We start from the raw sequence: 20,445 nt of genomic DNA on the forward strand, positions 1-20,445 counted from the left end.
GCTTATTCAACATTTCTGCTTTTTCTGTATCATTGTTGGTGATTTTACTATGTCCATGAAGAATGTATTATTGGCAGGAATGTTACTGTTCCTGAAGCATATATTTCAGAACTGTCTAAGGCTATAGTAGGAAATGTGATCGCAATGCCTTCTATTGCTCAAATCTGTGCTTTCTAACCACCAGAAAACAGCAGGTAATGTTTCAGTATTTAGATAATCCCCCAAAAAGTGGATTTGTCACTTCCCAAAAGTGATTGTTGTAACTTTGTTCATTTAGAAAAATTATTTGTACCAAATAGGGGGTTGCCTTGAAAACCTTTATAACTAAAACATGTTCATCCCATAAATTAAAAGTATAAGAATTACACACATAGGGAATAGGTTTTATTTCCTAAGCAGAAAGTTAATCCCTGATGAACTGTTATACAGTGCTAAAGATTCTATAAATGATTCTATAAAGGTTCTATAAAAGATTCTATAGTGCCTATAAATTCTCACGATTCTGCAAGATACAGTCCCAGTGTGTAGTAGTTAGCATTTAATATCTACTAGGTAAATTACAGGGAGTCCTTTTATGCCCCATCTATGCAGCATAAAATATGGTTCATTTATTGTATATGATTAAACTGGGACAACTTAACAAGCAACTGAACAAAGCTTAGAACTAGAGTATTTTTGAAAACATGTTGCAGCATGGTTTAATAAATGTCTGCCTTACACAAAGGGTAACATGTTTGTAACCCAGGTACACCCAAGGGTGTGCCCTATTCTCAATTGGATGGGATGGGTAGGCAGGAGGGGGCGTGCTGTGAGATGAATGCCAGAATTTCGAGTGGATCCCTCTTTCCTTTATAGAGTTAGCCCAGGCCCAAAGTTCTTACCTATATACAATTTCTTGAGTTACCAACATATATATATATACATAAAAACTCTTTAAGATAGATATAATTACAGATATAGATACAAATATACATATAAAGGTCTGTTAGCTGAAGGAAGTTGGCCCTAGGGAGGGCATTCAGGTAAGGAGCTGTGCCTCAGGTCCAGAAGAAGGGCAGATCCCAGGACAGTCAATCCAGCAAGTTTATACCACAAGTGGGTTAGCTAATAAAGACATCCTTACAGAGCCCATTATACAGAATTAATACACTCAACTATTTATAACACCAACAATAACAATAGATACCGAATAGGAAACATAACTATACCAGATATTAGACTGGGTTCTAACCACTTGGTTTCTCAAATGGGATAGGGCCTTCTCCCCCTAGGCCCATTCCCCCCAGGGTCCCTTGCCTGGGAGCGCCTCCCCTGTGGGACCTGGGTTTCTGGTAACTCACAGTCCTTCCTCTGGGGACTGTCGATCTGGCCTCTGGGTCCCCATACCGTCTGAGGCCTCCTGGAGCCATTGGCCTCAAGTCAAGGGTTCTTCTCTCTGGGCCCTGTGCCCCACGTTGGGCACCCAGGGAGCTCCTATGGGAGCTGAGCTCTCACTGGCTCCAGTTCCCCAGCTTCACGCCGGGGTCTTTCCCCTGGGCCCTGCTCTGGGCACTTTGGGCTCTTTTAGTTTAATGCTTTTAGTTTAATGCTGAGCCACACTGCGGGGCTCTGGTTACCCGGCCTAGAGCTGGGGCTAACTTGAGCAGTTTTGAGCTGCTCCCAGGACCGACTCTCCATGCACTGACCTGCGCATTGTGTGGGGCCCAAGCAGCCTCACGCTGTTCCCAGGGCCTGCCTGCTCTCCATGCACTGATCCATGCACTGTCAAGGCTCAGGTGGGGTCCAGATGATGGTCTTCTCTGAAGCTCCTTTCTTCTCGCCATCTCTTAAGTCTGCCAGACCTGCAAAACACAGTCTTCAATCAGGTCCAGGGGCTCCTCACATCCCCTACCCCCTCAGAGCAGGGGTGGAGCAAGCCCCTCTCAGCTGTTACTTGATTGGTGGAAATGTTCCACCAATCTGAAGTGTCCTTCTCCAAGCCAAACTTGCCAGGCAAAAGCAACGAGCCTGCCACATTTTCCAAATCATCTAGGGGCAAGATATTTAAAGATATTCAGGTATCTAAACATGCAGGCAGATTATTAATGGGTTTTCAAAAGAACCTAGGTACCTAACTTGCATTGAAATAATTGGGAACCGAATTCAAACCCAGCAACTCCTGTTAACATGGAGAAGGCTTTTCTTAAAGACCCCAAGGTTAAGGTCAGAAGGAACTACTATAATCTGAACTCTTATGTCAGGGGTGGGCAATTATTTTGAGTGAAGGGCTGCTTAACATGGTTTGGTAAGCTTTAAGGGCTGCATGGGTAGCCCTGCCCCCTGACAGTTGCCCTGCTCCCTGGTCACCATCTTGGGACTGGAAGTTCTGACCCTAACCTCTGACCTTTGCCACCAGAAGTCCCTCCCCTTGTCCCCTTTTGGTGGGGTGGGGGTTGCCATCTTAGACCCAGAAAAAAGCCATATCCTACACTAAAAGTCAAACACCTACTATAACATATTTTAATTTTATTAAAAAATATTTTTTGTCATGATTTGTGTTTGCATGCTGTATATAAAGGTTATTGTATAAGAACTCAAAAATAAATTCTTAATCTTGTATATTGTTTGTGGGTGTGTGTATGGGGAGGTTTGTGAGGGGGTGTGGCTGTGTGTGTTGGGGGCATAAGGTATGTTGGGGGGTTGTGTATATGTGGGGGTTTGTGGGGATAAGGTGTGGATGTGTGGCATTTGTGGGGTGTGAGCAAGGGCAGGGGTCTGTGGGACCCCCCAACACTCCCCCCATGGTGCAGCAACAGGTGGGGGTGTTCAGGGTGCTTGTGCCTGGTGGTGCATGACTCTGGCGCATTGTGGCAAGAGGCGCAGCCCAGCCAGGCCCTCTCTACAGCCAGCACTCCCTGCTCTTTACATGCAGCCTCTGCACTTGCATAGCGTGGGAGGGAAACCCCATGCACTGGTGCTGGCTGCCTTCCCTGTGCCCTGCTGTGCAGGTCCCAGCACAGTTCCTGCAGCAAGGGGTGGGGAAGGCAGCCGGCTCCAGCATGTGGGGCTTCCCTCCTATCCCGCACAGTGTGCAGTGCTGGCTGGAGCCGCGTGCCACCAGTTCAGGGAACAAGTGCCCCGAGCACTCCCCCCTGCTGCTGCTGCTCCACCTCTACCTGCCAGGGCTGTGCACCACAGGGAGTGTGGGGGGGCTTCCCACACCCCCAGTCCTCCCTCATACCCACATGCTGCCCACCCACACTCTGCGCTGCCGCTGCCCCTCTGGGCATGGGCTCTGTGCTGCTGCCAGCCCCACACTCTGTGCTCCTGCCCAGCTGTAGTTCCACCCCTGTCCCACTGCTTCCTTACCTGATGTCCAGAGCGCACAGGACTCCAGCGAAGCTGAGCAGGTCCCCCAGGGGTGGTTGCAGCAGTGGTGGCAGCAGTAGCCCTGCTTAAAAGCTGCCTGCTGACTGGGCCAGGCTGTTCTACCCATGAGGGTGGTAGCAAAGCACTATAGAGTATGTTAGAGGCATGTCTATATGTGAGCGCCTCACTCCCACCCTGGTAGGTAAAAGGGCTGGGTGGGGTACAATTTGTTGGTGGGTGCCATGGGCTGGAAAGCACTTAATGTGCTGGGTGCGGCCTGCAGGCCATATTTTGTCCACCCCTCTCTTATGTAATACAGGACATAGGACTTCCCTAGATTAATGCATGCTTCAAACTGTTTGCTGTGGTTGAAATAGCAGAGGAGATAATTTTAGAAATAACTCCAGTTTTTGCCTAAAAATGCTCATGGAAAGTTTCAGGGAAAAACGAGACAAAACAAAACAAACAAACACGATGCCACAATTAGATATGACAGATTTTAGCATATAGAGCTACATGTTTAAAAGGGCTGTGAACTGGCTTTCAGTTTCTTGGGTCCGATTCTGTGCACACTGATGCCTGTATTAGATTTATATGTCCAAAGACAGCTATGCCAAATTAGCATGCCTAGTCAATGTTTGCAAGTTGTCCTATTTAGGAGTGCTTGCTAGTGCATCAAGAAGTTTATGTTCAGAATTTAGACTTTTATTGAGACTTAAAGACATTGTACTTCGCAAAACATAACATAAACTTTTGGAAGTGCCAGTTTTCCATTCAGGCTTTTCTATAGTGCTTAATGGCAAGGTGGCTTTGTCACTTTGTCCATTTCAGTGAGAACTTGTTAGTGAGAGACTGATGCATACTTAAAATCATAATATGCCTAAAACAAAATAATTTTACTTTATGCCTTTAGCATTTAGTGATAAACGTAGAAAATATTTTTAGGATCCCAGTATACCTTTTTTAGTCTTCATTACTTTTTTCCTGACATTTTACTGATAACTTGTGCAATATGCTTCCTTATAGATCCACTTTGCTGCAGTTTTCTGTCTTTTTTTAAAGACTTCTGAAGTCAAATCTGATGAAGAACAGATATAGGATCTGGTGCAGGTGCGGGAACAGCTACCCATGCTTCAAGGGCGGCTGCATCCTCTATTCTTAGCCTCTTCCCTACACACCAGTGTGGGCAGACCATGCCACTGGAACCTCTGGGGACTTTTTTGAAGTCCCCAAAGCAGGTAAGAATCCCCTCTCCCTTCTTGTCCATACTCAAAGGCATGCCCCCTCCCCTCTCCCTCCTTCTTTGCCTGCTGCTGCTATTTTCCCCACTGTCCCAGAGGAGAGGAAAGCTTCAAAGCCACACCTGTCTGCTCCAGTTGGGCTGCACAGAGGCTAGGTTCAGCTGGGAACAGCAGCAGCAGTGATGGGATGGGGTGGTGGGATTTCCTCATTGCCATGCCTGCTTAAAGGGGATTGGGTAAAGTGGGGAACCCACCCCCAACCCGTGGCTGCTGCTGCCACTATCACTGTTCCCAGCTGAGTCCAGTCCCCACACAGCCCAGATGGAGTGGCTTTGAAGCTTCCCCTACACCCAGGACAGAGAGAAAAGCAGCAGTGGCAGCTGCGGGAGAGGAGGGAATATGTGGGGATTGGATATGCCTTGGAGCATGGAGGGAAGGGTGGATTCTTATATATTTTTGGGACTTTCAAGAAGTTCCCAGAGGCTACTGCAGTTATGTCCAGTGTCCAGTGTGTGTGTGGGGGGGGGGGGTGCAGCCACACTACTGCACCCCTCTGGATCCATCCTTGAATCTGATGAGAAGCCAGCACTCCCTCATACATCTGCACAGATGTAAAACTGATTGAAGAAATGCCAAGTCTTGTGTACAAACAACAGGTACTCTATGGTCAATAAGTTATCATTTCCCAATGTTCCTGTATTTTTCAGCAAATTAGGCATATTTTAATTTTTTTAAAGATATTCGGCAACATTGAATTATGAAACAATCAACTATTTAAATTTACCCATTGTTTATAGCTCCTCTGGTACTGAATCAGGTTAGGGTTGATTATGTCTCTGGAGTCAAATAATGTGCAACAATGTGCAGTGTACTAAGAAAGTAATTAGGCAGCTAAGATTGCACAGGAATTATTAATGATATATTTATAGTTTGTTTGGCATTTTTCAATCATCATCTAAACTGGCTGTGTCTATTAGGCAGTGAAAGCTCTTAGAGGAAGACTGGGAGTGTAGTTTGTAGCAAGCCAAACTTAATTTCATTTCCACACAGAAAAATATTAAAAAATAAGACTATGAAAGAACACTATCACCTTCCTTGATGTTTAACAATAAATTTTTCAAAGAATATTTTAGCTTCAGGAATGGCCCAGCAGCAGTTCAAGAGGTTGCTTTCATGAAACTGATATATATAAAGTTGGTCTCACCATGCAGCTGCTGTGACCACATATGACAGATAAGCAATTGGGCATGTCTGATAATAAAGCCGTATGCTGCTGCAATTCAGTTCCTGCTTCTTTGATAAAGTGCAAGCAGATTAGGCCTGTGAGGTACTAGATTAGTGCTCATGGAAAGCTTGCCAATGCAAATAAGACTGAAACAAGAACACATTGTTGGGATTTCTGCAAGTCAGCTGTTAATCAAGTAAAACATGGTATATTAGGGCCTTTTAACACATGTTTCTGACTAATTGTCTAGCCCCATGCTAGACAATTAGTCTAGCTGACAATTAGTCATCTTTTGTGATTGACTGAAAATAATTCAATACTATTCTCTCATTAATAAAACGCAAAGTGAGTATTTAGTATTTAGTGAGTATTTGTAAAAGTGAATATTTTAGTATTTAAATATAAGAGGTTTGGAATTTAAACATTTGATCACCTGTGTCCATGTAGGGTCCTGATGAAGGAACTTAGGGCATGTCCCCACAAGCAGGAACGTGTGTTTTCCTGGGGACAAATAGCAGTGGCACATATTTGTGCTACTGCTAGTTGTCTCTAGGCATGCTCCTGCATGCGTACTCTGGGGTGAGGCAAATTGTCCTGGGTGGAGTAGGAGAGGCTGGGGCCAGCACCTGGCGGCTCCCAGGGCTGCAGCAGTGGCAGTCTGGGCTTGTAGAGCCTGGGCAACAGCCAGAGCATGGCTCCAGTTTTGGATGGCACACGCTGCAGCCACATATGCTGTGCACTTTTTATTTTTTTTTGAACTCTGGTAATTTTTGGCATAATAAAAACCCCAGTGCTAATTAGTAGCATAGTGAATGTGTGCACATGCAGTGTGTATGGTTTGCAGCACTGCAGATGGGTTAGTGGCACCGCAAATTGCATGTGCGTGCTCATGGGCATGTGTTCTTAAGCCGAGTCCATCTGAGCACAGCTGTGCAGTATGTGGCACTGCAAACACATCCATGGTGCCACATATCACACATTTAGATGTTCTTCATGCTGCAGTGGAGTGCTGCCTATGTGTGTGCTGGTCCACTTTATTTTTCCAAAGGTTTTTTGACTCCTGAATATCCAGGGATCAAAAAAACCAGCAGGAAAAAAAACGGAGTAGTGCATGCACAGGCAGCATGTACTTCTCAAAAGTGGAGCCGGGATGTCCAGAACCACACTGCAACTGGCCACACTGGCCAGGCTCCGCGCAGCAGAATCATCACTGCTGCAGCCCCAGGAGGCCCCCAGGACTCCAGGTAAAGCATCTGGGGCCAGCCTAGTGCTGTCCCCAGCCTCCTCTACCCCACCCACATAATTTGCCACCCATCAAAATGCATGTGGTACAGGCATTCCCTGTGGACAAGTAGCAGCTGTGCAAGGTGAGCTGCTGCTACTTGTTCCCACAGAACCAAATGTCCATGCTCATCTAGACCCACCTTTAGGGTGCAAACAGACATTGCCCTTCTGCTGCCATAAAAACTGAAGAAATGGCGGCACAAATTGTGAGCAAACAGACTCTCCAAGTGCCCAGAAATGTTAGTGCGACTAAAGGTGGTCACAGTTTGTGATGCCTCAAATGGGATCACATCTGCTTGCTTATTGTGCACCACAAGATTCTCCCCAGAGAGGGTGTTGGCTTTGGATTTAGGATGCAGATGCCTTGTTCTGCAGGGGGACACCCTCAGACCAACCATGACCTTTCCATTCAATAATAGGCAAATTTATTGATACACACACAGTGATAACAGAAAAGAGCAATACAAGCAATCAAACAAGTCTATATATATCTACCAATTCTAGGGCTGTCATCAGAGTCAAGAAATGTCTGGCCAGGGTGCAAGCTTCACTCTAAGGCTCTGTCTTAGGTGTCACATGTCAGCAGGTCAGCAGCCTGGAGGTGGTATGCAGAGGCCCAGCCCCCCCTCCAGTGGAATGGATAAGACCGGCTGGTGGTGTGCCCTCTGTCCATGGTGACCTTGGTGACCCTTCTCTCGGGGACCTTCTCGGGAAGAAGGATGGGGAGGGGAAGGACCCGGGAGGAGGAACTTTTGCTACTCTCAAGTCTCTGCTTTTGTATTCTCCTTCCCTCCTGATGGCTCCTGATGACTCTTCATCTGTGGCTATTGGTGATTGGTCTCTTTGTGTTCAACACATTGTCCATGTCCTGTGTTGTCAGTCAAAGTCCCATTTTCATAAACCTATGACATGCCCGCATCCTAATTTGGGACTTTACCAGTATCCTCCTAGTTTGACCTGCTCCCCCAAAACTGGAAAACTCTGGCCCCCTGCTCTGGGGCCTTGCAAGCTGGTTTCCAACTTATCTCATGTTATGAAACAGTGTGGCACATGCCTCCATTTTCCCAGGCTATGTGTGTATCCATTGGCCTTACTGTGTTAGACAGCCTGTCTGCTTCTGAAGGCTCAAAAAACTGTATATGAGACCCAGGCTTTTAGAAATCAGTTAATCCCTGCTGCCCATCCTAAACCATTTTACATACATACATACATACATACATTCATTTATGGTCATAAACTACTACAAGACCGTTTCAGGCTGGACATAAGGAAGAATTTCTTTACTGTCCGAGCCCCCAAGGTCTGGAACAGCCTGCCACCGGAGGTGGTTCAAGCGCCTACATTGAACACCTTCAAGAGCAAACTGGATGCTCATCTTGCTGGGATCCTATGAACCCGGCTGACTTCCTGCCCTTTGGGCGGGGGGCTGGACTCGATGATCTTCCGAGGTCCCTTCCAGCCCTAAATGTCTATGAATCTATGAATACCTATATGTGACCAATTCCCAAAAAGCAAACCTTCAAATATCATTCTTAAGCCATCAGAGGGGACCTGTATTGGGGTTCTTCTGCTTGCAGGTGTGCATTGAGGGAATTCTTTGCAGGGGATTCCTGCTGCACTGACATCTCCCTGCTGTGCCCCAACTTCAGGTGTGGCACCAGGGGCTATTGTTCCACAGGATCAGGCCCTAGTTGCTCCTGGGGCCCCACCCTGTTGGACAAGAGTCCCAGTGACATCTGTAGATGCCATTGAAGCAGATCAGCTGTGCTAAGACACATCCTGGCACAGCTGATCTCTCTCTAAGATCACATCTGTTTATAGCCTTACAGAAAATTCTGAGATTGGGTGCAATCTTAACCCTATTGAAATTAAGGAGAGCCTACTGAAGCTAGGGCTTCACCTCAGTCTGGAATACCTTGTATGATTTTGGGGGTAAAAGTGAAAATGATCTTGCCTTGCATTTAACTGTGGATAGTAAACTTCCTGTTCCCTGTCTTTTTTTTCTTTTTGCTGTACACTACATGGAACACATCTAAGTACATGTAAGCATGACATCAGTGTGTAACTGGTTTACATTAAAAAACAAACAAGGGCATATTTTATGTGATAGTTTAATTTTTTTTTGATGAAGGTTCCTACTGTTATGTAAGTTCTATTATTCAGGTCAGTGGTTATTCCAAAGTGATTTTGAAGTTATCATGAAGATGGAATCTGTTGGTAAGATATAAAATAAAGTCTGAATTCTGCATTTCCAGTACTTAAAAAAATCCATTTTGGCAAGGTAGTAACAGCCGTGTAGTAACAGATTAGATCTGCATTGCATCAGTATTCTTAGGAAGAGAAACTCAAACAGTGCCAGTTATTTTCCAATGTCAAAAAGTTTCCAAACTCATGTTGACTGAAACCTTGCTATTTAGTTAAATAAAGACCTCCATTTGATTGCTAAAACCTCCTAAAAATTAGGGATCTATCCAAATTGAGGATATAGGCAGCCAATTCTATGGGCAGATTGCAGGGTTGGCTACCATTTTGGTGGGCTTATTGTGGTGGGCCCTCCCATGACTCCGATTGGCCAAGGGACCCTGGCAGTCCCACCCCTCCCTGCATATTGGCAGAGGGCCAACTGAAATCACAGTTTAATTACCCTGATTAAGCCTGTGGAAGTCATTAATGGAAACATTATTAAGCAATCTAAGCATTTAATTAAACTGTAAACTGAAATGTCTTATGAAATTAAAGCTATACATCACATGCATTGTAACTGATGCCACAATTATACTTTATTAAAGGATGTTATAAAGAGGAGTTTATTCACTGCTAACCTTGAGACAGGCGATCCATGCTAACTGTTAAACTCAAGTATGCAGCATCCAGCGAGAGTTGCTGCTGACATTCTCTGTTTCTGCGGGGTGAACACTTGTCTGTACACCAGTTCGGCACACTCAGCATCCACTGAGTTTGCTGGAATAGTGAGGCAGTGTTTTGCCAGGGCATATGGATGTGGAAACTGGTCACAGACAGATTCCCAAAACACAGGCACAGGTACCTGACACTCTTTGACAAAGTTCATGTAAGCAGTACGTTCGTTGTCATGCTCTCTCTGCCATCTAGGGTCTGATTTCAGATAGTGAGGGTCACAACTCAGAACAGGCATCTGGTTGGGGTCCAAAATGCGAACAGCACTAAGGAATGAGGCAGCTGGTTGTCTGAACCATGGCAGCAGTGACAGATCATAGTTGTAGTACTGGTTCAGCTTCACAGCTTCCCTTCTCTTGTTTTCACTTTGAGAACCAGAGATATTGATATTAGGGGTGTGTGAAATGAGATGTATTCTATTTGGATTCAGCCTGAATCGGGAACAGTGATTCAATTAATTGATTCAGATCACTGTCCCCAATTTAGTTCAGCCGAATCCGAATCTGAAGATTCAATGCTGATTCAGAGAATCAGTGATTCGGCTGTAGACACAGCTTAATGTTTTTTCTACATACCTCGAGGTAGCAGGTGGCTTGTGAGTGCTGCAGTGCTGGGGCAGATGGAGCGTCCCACAGGAGTGCAGGGGGGCCCCCTGCATGCTTGGCGGCGAATCTGGAAGTGGACCAGAAGTGCTTTTTGTCCACTTCCTGGTCTGCTGCTGAGTGCGCTGGGGAACCCCCCACACTCCTGTGGGACACTCCATCCGCCCCAACATTTCAGCATTCATAAGCAGCCTGGTACCTTGAGGTATGTAGAAAACATATTTAAAGCTGTGTTTATGTCTGAATCATCGAATCTTTGCAAATCTCTCCAAATTGATTTGGAGGGTTCCGATTCAATTTGGAGAGATTAAAGGGTCTCCTGGTTCAATTTAGATTTAGAGATACAGCCACCAAATTGGGCCCAATCTCCACTGAATTGAATTAGGGACCGAAGCTTTGCACAGCCCCAGTTGAGATGTTGATAGTTCTTGCGATGCCATGTCTATGACCCAATTTATCAAATCCATCAGCTTGTTGTGTGCATGGTAGATCACAGCCTGCCAGCCTTCAAAACACATTAGAAGCTCCATGAACCAGGTGGCATTTTCCACCAAAAACTTCACTTGATCTTAAATGTTTCCCTGTTCTAGGAGATCATGAAGCTTAAACATGCACTGTGTTCTGGTAGTACTGCATATACTCAGTATGTTAATGGACTATGTTAAACCACAAATTGCACCTTGTGAACACAGGCTCTAGTGTCAGTGACATAGCTGCATGCAAGTCCCCACTTTTACTGGTGAGGGACTCCCTGTACTGGACCTTATTGCCTGGACAGTGCTTGATGGCTTTCTTGAAGGAAAACACCACGCTATCCACTTTAAGGAACCATGTGTGCCAGATATCACTAAAGACAGAACATGCACCTTGCAGGTGACATGAATTGCATTGGGCAACATTTCCTGGAGCACATGAGAGAAAGCCTTGCACATATACATGGCATTGTGGGACAGAAATGCTGAGATCTTGTTAAATTCTAAGCCACAGCTGACAGTTCCCTTCACTAGAACCTGAGACAAAATAAAAAAATTGACATGATGTTGACTGGCTTTGTTTGAAAATTAAGCAGGTTTGTCCAGCTCTCTGGTCAATAAAATGTGCAGGTCCCTTCTAATAATATAAAACATAGGTCCTATATGGGGGTGGGAAAAATGCGACCCGCAGGCCAGCTGCAGCCCACCAGGCCAGTGTATCTGGCCCATGGGGCTCCTAAAAAATTTAGAAAATTAATATTTATCTGCCCCTGGCTGCCTGTCATGTGACCCTCAATGGCTTGCCAAAACTCAGTAAGTGGCCCTCCGCCCAAAATAATTGCCCGCCCCGGCCTTATAACTGCAGTTACATTATAAAATCATAATTTTTCCTCTTACTATTAATGAAGCTGAAAGCCGTATAGTGTAATATTGTGTAACAGGAGGAAACAGCCAAATTTATTGGAGACATGCAAATATTTACAGTAATAATTAAACAAGTCTTTAACTCACGTTATTGAAACATACTACATATTTTATATTTATCTCTCATATCCAGTAAGTGATTAACGCTGTTCAACAAAAGGTGTCAATGATTTCTATCGGGGTTGTCAAATGATTAAAAAATGTGATTGCGATTAGTTGTGTGATTAAACAAATTAGTCACAATGAATCATGATTTTAAATGCACAGCTAAAAACTGAAAAAAATATGTACAGAAAAATTCAAAATTATGTAGGTACTTTGGGTGGGGGTGTGTGTGGGGTGAATTTGTGAAGGTATGGGGGCTGTATGGGTGTGTGTGGGGTTTGGAGCCTGGGGAGGGGGGGTCCCCACACTCCCTGACAGGATGCAGGGTACTGTGGGTCAGGAGTGAGGAGCAGCAGCAGGGCTGGAGGGGGGGGAGGGAGGGGCTGTGGTTTGGGAGTGAGGGGCAGGGCAGGGCACAGACATTTCACTGCCCTCCCCACAAGCATATTACGCCCCCCCCCTCCCAGTGTCCTCTTTTTTGGAACTAGACATATGGTAACCCTATAGGAACTCAGCCTGGCAGCATGTAGAGCAGTGCCCAGCAGGTAAGTCTGTGGAGGGGAAGGGGCAGGGGGAGAGGGAAAGGGTAGAGGGGCAGATCAAGGCCCCCATGATCAAGGGAGAGAACAGGGCCAGGGCAGGAACAGAGTCTGGGGTGAATGGGGCCCTGGGGTAGATCATGAGATGGAGCCATGGGAGGCTGGTCCGGGGCGTAGGTGGGGGCGGGGTACAACTCCCCACTGCTGGGCCCACCCCTGGGAGAGGCATGGAAGGCATGTGCCCCCTGGATTTGTGCGTGGGGTGGAGGCAGGCTGCCCACTGGAGGCTGGGGTTCTGTGCTCTGCTGCCTTTGCCCTGGGAGCTGTGTGCTGGCTACACCGTGCGTCCCCTGCCCGCCTGGCAGTGCGAGGCACAATATAGCATTGCACAGCTCCTGGGGCAAAGGCAGCAGGGCGTAGAGGCCCAGCCCGTAGCGGGCAGCTCTTCTCCACTCTATGCACGAATTCAGGGGGCACATGCCTCCCATGCATCTCCTGGGGTTATATGCAGCAGAAGGGAGCTGTGCCCCCCTGTGCCCCTGGACGAGCCTCCTGCAGCTCTGTCTCATGACTCATCCTGGTCCCAGGCCCCATTTACCCCAGCCTCTGCCTTTTCCCTGCCCCTTCTCCACTCCCTCCCTCACCGTGGGGGCCTCAATCTGTCCCCTACTTCTTCTGTCTCTCCTCACCCCTTCCCCTCCATGGATTTACCTGCTGGCTGCTGCTCTACACACCACTGGCTTCCATTCCTGACTGCATGCATGCTGCAGCTGCTTGTGTGCGTGTGTCTGTGCCTGTGTGTGCTTACCCTGCCCACTCTCCTTCCTGTTGCAACAGCTCAGAGCCTATGCCTGGGATACCCTGTGGTCCTCTGCACTGCTGCTGCTGCCCCACTTGGTGGCCTGGAGGCTATGGATAGCAACAGAGTGGAGTCCAGGTGCAGGCTCCAAAACCACATGTGTAATTAACACATTAAAAAAATTAATGCAAAGGCCAGTTAATGTGTTAATCATGCACATTAATGGCAATTTATTGACAACCCTAATTTCTATTTTATCCAGATTAAACATCCAGTTTTGATACTGTTCACTAAAAGCTGATGCAATCCTTATCTTTTTAATTGAAGCTTTGTTGCCGGAAGTATATTAATACAATGTTAATATTATGAATGTTAGCATACAGATATCAGGAAATGTAAATATAAATATTTTCATTGATGTGTTGATATGCTTACATAACACATTGTAAGAATACTGACATGTTTAACTCTCTAATAAGTAACCAAATATATTACACCTGTCTAAAATAAGTTAACGTCACTATGAAAATCTTAAGTCCTCCCTGTACTGTCTGTATCAAGTAAAATATTGGCTGCATTTAAGTCCATTTTTTTTCCCCATTGAGTTTAGTGGGGCTAGCATTTCATCTCAGATTTTTTTTTGGATTAATTTCCTGTGATTTTTTTTAAAAAGAAAAAAAAAAAAAGTCTCAGGTGGATGCCTGTCTGTTCTCCTTCACCTTTTCAGGATTACTTAATCTCTAGCCTTATGCAGATTGGCTACACCTTTCCTTTCCAAATTCCTATTTGTCATTTGGGTCTGAAAAGTATCTTAACCAGTTTAATTAGGAAAGGGGGCCAGGTGAGCAAGCAAACAACTGGTCCATTTTTCTTCTCCCATGTGATGGTTCTTCAAATTATACCTGTGTTCTGAGCATGAGGAATCTTCAGGACAGCCACCCCCCCTTGATTCTTAAGATTTCCCTTAACCACAAGAAGAGAGAGGTAGTTATGTTGGTCTGAAGCCAGGCAGAAGGTAGGGTAGTTTGGCACCTTATAGACTAACTAAGTCAAAGATGCATTAGCTTTTGTAAGCAACAGCTTGCTTCATCAGATGCTGTGAAGGGACTGCAGGAAGCAGAACTTCTAAATAGAAAGTAAGGATAAGAATATAAAGGGTAGGGAGGGTGGGAGGAAAAAGTATGGAGCACTACTAGGAGAGGCAGGGTGATTAAAAAAAAAGAGAGAAATCAATGGGTTAACTGCTTTGTAAGGGATATGGGGTTATAAAAACTAATCCAGGTAATGGGATAAGAATCCATAGTCTGGTTTAGACCATACTTAATACACTCCAGTCTGTGGGTGATTTCTTGTTCTGCAGTTTCCTCTTCAAGTTCATTTTTTAAGCATTTGTTATATCAAGTTTGCTTTGTTGCCCAGGAACAGTCAGTCACTCTCAGGTCAGCAATGAAATGTCCAGGGAAAGTGTTCTTCCACAGGCTTGTGTGTCTTTCTGGAATTGATCTCAGATCAGTGTTCATACATTCTTCCATGAAGGGATATCAACGTAGATAATAGATGCACGCTGTAAGCAAGTGATAGCATAGATCAGGAGTTAGCGACCTCTGGCCCATAGACTAGATCCAGCCTGTGGAGCCATTTAAACCTGTCTAGGGATGTGGAGCTATGGAAGCATTTGGTGGCAGAAGGCTTCAGCAGCAGTTGCTTTTCCCTACCATCATAGGGAAGAAGCAGCGGTGGTGGGTGCTTTCCCTGTGCCAATATGGGTTAAAGCAGCAGTGGCAGCTGGGTACTAGCAGATACCCACTGACTTCTGACCCAAACTGGGTCAATCTGGTCTGCAACCTTAACATGTCTCTAACAACTGGCATATATGACTGCAGGCTCCAGGGTGGCCATGATGCCAAGTCCTGGCCAAGCGCTTCCTTCCCCAGTCTGGCTCCTTGGTGTAGTCTCTGATGTTACTTTCCTGCCACACCTTGATGTAATTAATAACAATTAGGACGCTGATAGAAGTGATGGTTTGTCATGTCATCAGACCCCTGAAGCACTCTACAGCTGTGCCCTGACAGAAAAGCACAGCTGCAGAGCACTTCAAAAGTGCCTGATCGAATGAAAAATCTGAGCCCTCATTACATGAGGTGGAGGACTCCAAACTGCCCACCCAACCCTCCAGCTGGGCAGCTATCGTCTCAAGCACCTGGCTGGCACTTATCTCACTCCTGAGTTGTGGCCCCCTGACCCTATCTGTGTCTTAGAGCACAAGCTGCCTTACAGGCAATAATCGTGGTCTCTCTTCTCCCCTGTAGCCATGCCCATGCCTTGCAGGTGTTATTCTGACAATGTTCTGGACCTTCCTGCAGGGGCCTCTTCCTTCTTACTTTAGCCACAGCCTACTCTGTTCATCAGTCTCCAGGCCCCTGGCCCCCAGTATTGCCTTTCTTGGACCCATTAGCCCCTTGAGGTCCTGGGCCCAGGCAGTGGTGCTCTTTTAGTTCTCAGCCCCCTGGGATCCCTGACTTGGACAAGGCTGCTTGCATACCACTCAGCCTCCTGGGTCCCTCACCCAGGCTGTTCTTGTGCCACTCAGGCCCCTTATGGGCCCAAGCCCCTACAGGGCTCTATGCAGGGTGCTCCTCAGGCACCCCTATGCTTACTATGCCACCTCCATAGCCATAATCCTGTTCTTTAGTTTCCCCTTAAATGTAACATAAATAAAAGTGGCTGTCTTCAACAAAAAAAATCTCCCCCACTTGGGGTTTATGCCATCCGGCAAACCCTACCTTCCTTTGGACTCTCACCTCCCAGGTCTCATGGGTAGCTAGGGTGCTTCCCAGGCTGCCATCTGCAGCCCTTCTCTCCCAGGAAATCCACTCCCTGCAGCATGCAGGGCCAGACTGTCTACCTTGCTTCTTTTACTAGGCTTATATGCTCTGGAGCTCTGCCCCTTCCAGTCAGGTGACTCTCTAATCAGGCACAGGGGTTTCTGGGTTTCTTGTGTCTGATTGTCAGCCTGTTCCTCCCTACTGCAGCTGGATCCCACTTCTAGATCCCATTTTTCTCAGGCTGTCTGGGAATCTGCCCCACACAAAAAGCTTGTTAAAGGGCAGTTGGCTTTTGCTCAACGGCTTGCCTCTGCAGTGAAACAAGCCCTCTGCAATGTCTCCTTAAAGTAACAGGAGACACTGGCTCCCTCTTAAAATGACATTGGTAGAGAAGATGGGGAATGGACCTCTGATGTTATAATCTGTGTCATTTGATCTATGTTGGTGACTGAGATGCATATCTTAAGGAGCTGGAGCAGGGATTCCTATACTTAGGGCGTGTCTACATGTGTCAATTTAAGGCGCTTTAGCCCAATTTAGGCACATTAAGGTTGTGCGCATTTACATGTGTGTGCCCTAACGTGCCTTAAAAAAGCAGGTGTCAAATTTAGGCTCAAATAGCTAAAGTGCATTAATGTACATGAAGTGGCTCATTAAGGCTCATTAACGCTGTGTATGGACTGACTTGGGACTAACTTTAGTCCCACATCAGTCCGCACACGTGGCGTTAGTGCAGTTTAATGCATGTAAGCATTAAGCTAATACACATTAAATTTAGGTGTACCTAAATGCATGTGTAGACACACCCTTAAAATACAATCCTAAAACTATAGCCACTCAAATCAACAGAGCCAGACTCAGACCCCACTCTGATCTGTCACCATAGCAAACCTGGGATGAGGGCAACAGAACCCCTTTGCTTATTACTTACAGCCCCACCCAGCTTGAACACTTTAGACATATCATTAATAATCCCTCATCCCTACTGAAAAATGACAAGCACCTCAAGATAATTAGGGAGGACAAACCTGTCCTGGCTTACAAATAGCCTCCCAACCTCAAATAGCTTCTCTCCAGCAACAGGCTACCTAACTCCTATTTACCCCCAGAAAACAGACCTTGCTCCAAACGCAGATGCCAGCTTTGCCCAGTCATGAACATGGATCATATCATTGCTGGACTAAATAACATGGATTATAACATCCAAGGTTCATTCATTTGCTTCTCTACCATCTGTGACATCAGTTCCAGAAAGACACACAAGTCTGTGACAGAACACTTTAACTTCCCTGTGGACATTCAATTGCTGACTGCAGAATAGCTGTTCATAGACAACAAAACTTTAAAAATGAACTTGAATGGGAAATTGCAGAACAAGAAATCATCCACAGGTTGGATTGTTTTGAGTAGGGTCTAAACTATGGAGTCTTATCCCATTACCTGGATTAGCTTTTATAAACCCTATGTCCCTCTATGGGTTACCTGCTTTGTTTTTATTCTCCTAACCACCTTGTCTCTTCTAGCAATGCTACCTCCTTTTTTCTCTGTCTTCCTTACTCTTTGTGTTCGTACCACTTTCTATTTAGAAGCTCTTCTGCTTCCTGCAGTCCCTTCATAACATCTGATGAAGTAAGCTGCTGGTTACAAAAGTTTATGCATCTCTGATTTAGTTAATCTAAGGGGCAAAACTACTCTACTATCTGCCTTAATCATAAAACCATCCAAAATGTTCATTGCATAAAAATAATACAAATGTTTGCTTTTGATTCAAAAGACATTGATTATTATTTTAAAAGGCCAATAAATACATATAATATGTCATTAAGACCATAGGAAAGTGATGAATGCTTAAGAGTGTTTTATACATGAGAGCCTCAAGGGACTCTGCTTTTGTGGTGAAGGGAAGATCTGCAGAAAGAAGGATGGAACTTCTAAAAGAAACCTCCTGATCTGCTGGAATCTCTGTTTATCTCTTTAATCTGTTCCTGTCCCTCCCCTCATAGTAGAAAGCAGAGGGATACACATTTTGTGTCTGATGAAGACAGTGGTAGGGAAAGAACGTTGCAGATTTCTGCAGGCGAACGACCAGCCAGGAAACAGCCAATGGGTGGGGTACAGAAGCTGAAGAATATTGCTTCTTTGGAGGAAGGGTGTTTCTGTTGATGCTTTACAGAGTGGTCCAGGAAAGGGAGAGAGGAGGTAAGGAGGAAGGAAGGGCTGATGAAGGGGTGGGAGTTGAATTTATTAGGCTCATGTTCCTCAGTTTATTCTCTTCCTTAGGGTCTTAAAGGCTGAGGTTATGCCTTTTACAGACTTCTTTTGTACTTAGAAAAACAGAAAAATCTTTGGAAGGGCTTCTAAGCCTCAGAGAAACATTGTACTGAACATCTGGACTCTTAAGTAATGAGAATAGTCTCAATAGTGAATTTTAATATGAGTACTGTACTTTTAAACATTTTTTTATAAATGAACAAGGGCTGTTTTTTCTACAGGATAATTAAACCCTTTACAAATAAAGTGGCTGATGAGAAGCCATTGAAGCGTTGTGTTTTTTTTAACTTTCTTTGTAGTCTAAATTATGTTTAGTTGTAATTTTATTTAAGCAATCAAAAAGCAAACACGTACATGACAGTGTGTAGGTGTGCATCTATATGTGTGTGTATAATATATGTATGTATATATGCATATATATCAAGATTTTCAGCGTAAGTGGGAGGAGAATTCTAAAAGAAAAAGCAAAGAATACTATAATGGCATACCAAAAAATCAGAGGGGAAAAGATAGATTATGATGTCTTATTCATCCTGCTGATACTGTTTTGTTTTGTTTTACCTTCTACATGTTTTTGTTTAGTCTAGGTTTAACTTTACCAAGTTATATGGATTTCTATGTCTTTTTGTGGGAGACTATTCTATAGTCGAGCAGAGCTTTTTGTCGGTAATTAGTTTCCCTTGATGCTCTGTTTAAATTGTCCTATTCTCAGTTTACAGACTTTTCTAGTTATATCTAATTCACACTAAATATTTCCTGTTATTGATTGCCATTTACACCTTTTTTATCTTCGTGGACAGTGATGTCCATAAATTCAGTTATTGTTTACTCAAACTAAGCCATTCTATACTTACCATGTATTTTTTTTCCTTTTTAAATCCATCCTTCTAGTCCATTAATTGTTAACTGCTCTTCTGTGAATACCTACCAGATTTTCAAAGCATTTCTCTTATTGACAAGCCCAGAAACTCATATTCCAGATGCGGTCCCTTCAAGTTGTAAAGGAAGGTATTATTATTTCCCTGATCTATGACTTCTGCCCACTTCCTACAACAACCCTAATTTAGCATTACGCTTATGACAAGTGTTTAAGCATGCATAGAATTATTAAGATAGAGAAAAATTGTCTTTATGGATTATGATCAATATCAACGTACTTTATCTGTTATTCAGACAATATTTTACTTGGTCTCAAAATGTACTATATGTGAATTTGTGAGTTACTGAAAATGGTAAAGGTTGTTGCTTGCACTCTAAATTATTCTATAATAATTAACTGAGTTGTGGAAGTTTTAATCAAGATTTTACTTGCAACCTGTACACAACCAGCTGGGAAGTAACTTCAGACTAAATAAAATGGTGTTGTCTTTTTTAATTTTGTAATGACTTATGGGTGTTTTTGCATTGCCTAACTAAATAACATCCCATTAATATTATAAAACTATTTCAATCAATATCAAGCTTTGCTGAGCTTTTTTAGGGTGAAATAATCATTAAGCTTTTAGGTCCAGTAAATATTGAAAAAGCTTTCAACATTAGTTAATATTAATTAGCTATTGTTTATTTTTTACTTCCATTAAGAATCAATGTGGAAGAGTCAATGTGATACGTGTGCTTCCAAAGTCCTGTGTTCATAGTACAATTCAATGCTTTCTGAATGTTTTGCTTTTTTAAATTGTATAATCTTTGTACTTTTGCTATTTTTTATCATTAGGAGAGAATAATAGAACGTTTGAAGGAGCAGAGGGAGCGAGATGACCGAGAAAGACTTGAAGAAATTGAATCCTTTAAAAAGGAAAACAAAGACCTAAAGGAAAAAGTTAATGCTTTACAAGCAGAACTGACCGAAAAAGAGGTCAGTGTTTGTTGTAAAATTAAAAGCCTATGTTCTGT

At 44.4% G+C, this 20,445-nt stretch overlaps 1 protein-coding gene across 5 annotated transcripts in view; it reads left to right on the plus strand.

Moving 5' to 3' along the window:
* The window catches only part of ERC2 (ELKS/RAB6-interacting/CAST family member 2), a 1,022,300-nt gene that overhangs the window by 450,250 nt on the left and 551,605 nt on the right, over positions 1 to 20,445 (plus strand). For all 5 annotated transcript variants that reach the window (XR_009455862.1, XM_059715377.1, XM_059715380.1 and 2 more), the window contains exon 9: positions 20,267 to 20,407. Coding sequence is in view for 4 of the 5 variants with exons in the window: in XM_059715377.1 (XP_059571360.1) it covers positions 20,267 to 20,407 (141 nt within the window). In the remaining variant the exon portion in view is untranslated. The remainder of the gene's footprint in view (positions 1 to 20,266; positions 20,408 to 20,445) is intronic.

The sequence above is a fragment of the Alligator mississippiensis genome, chromosome 12, assembly GCF_030867095.1.
Source record: "Alligator mississippiensis isolate rAllMis1 chromosome 12, rAllMis1, whole genome shotgun sequence".
NCBI lineage: Eukaryota > Metazoa > Chordata > Crocodylia > Alligatoridae > Alligator > Alligator mississippiensis.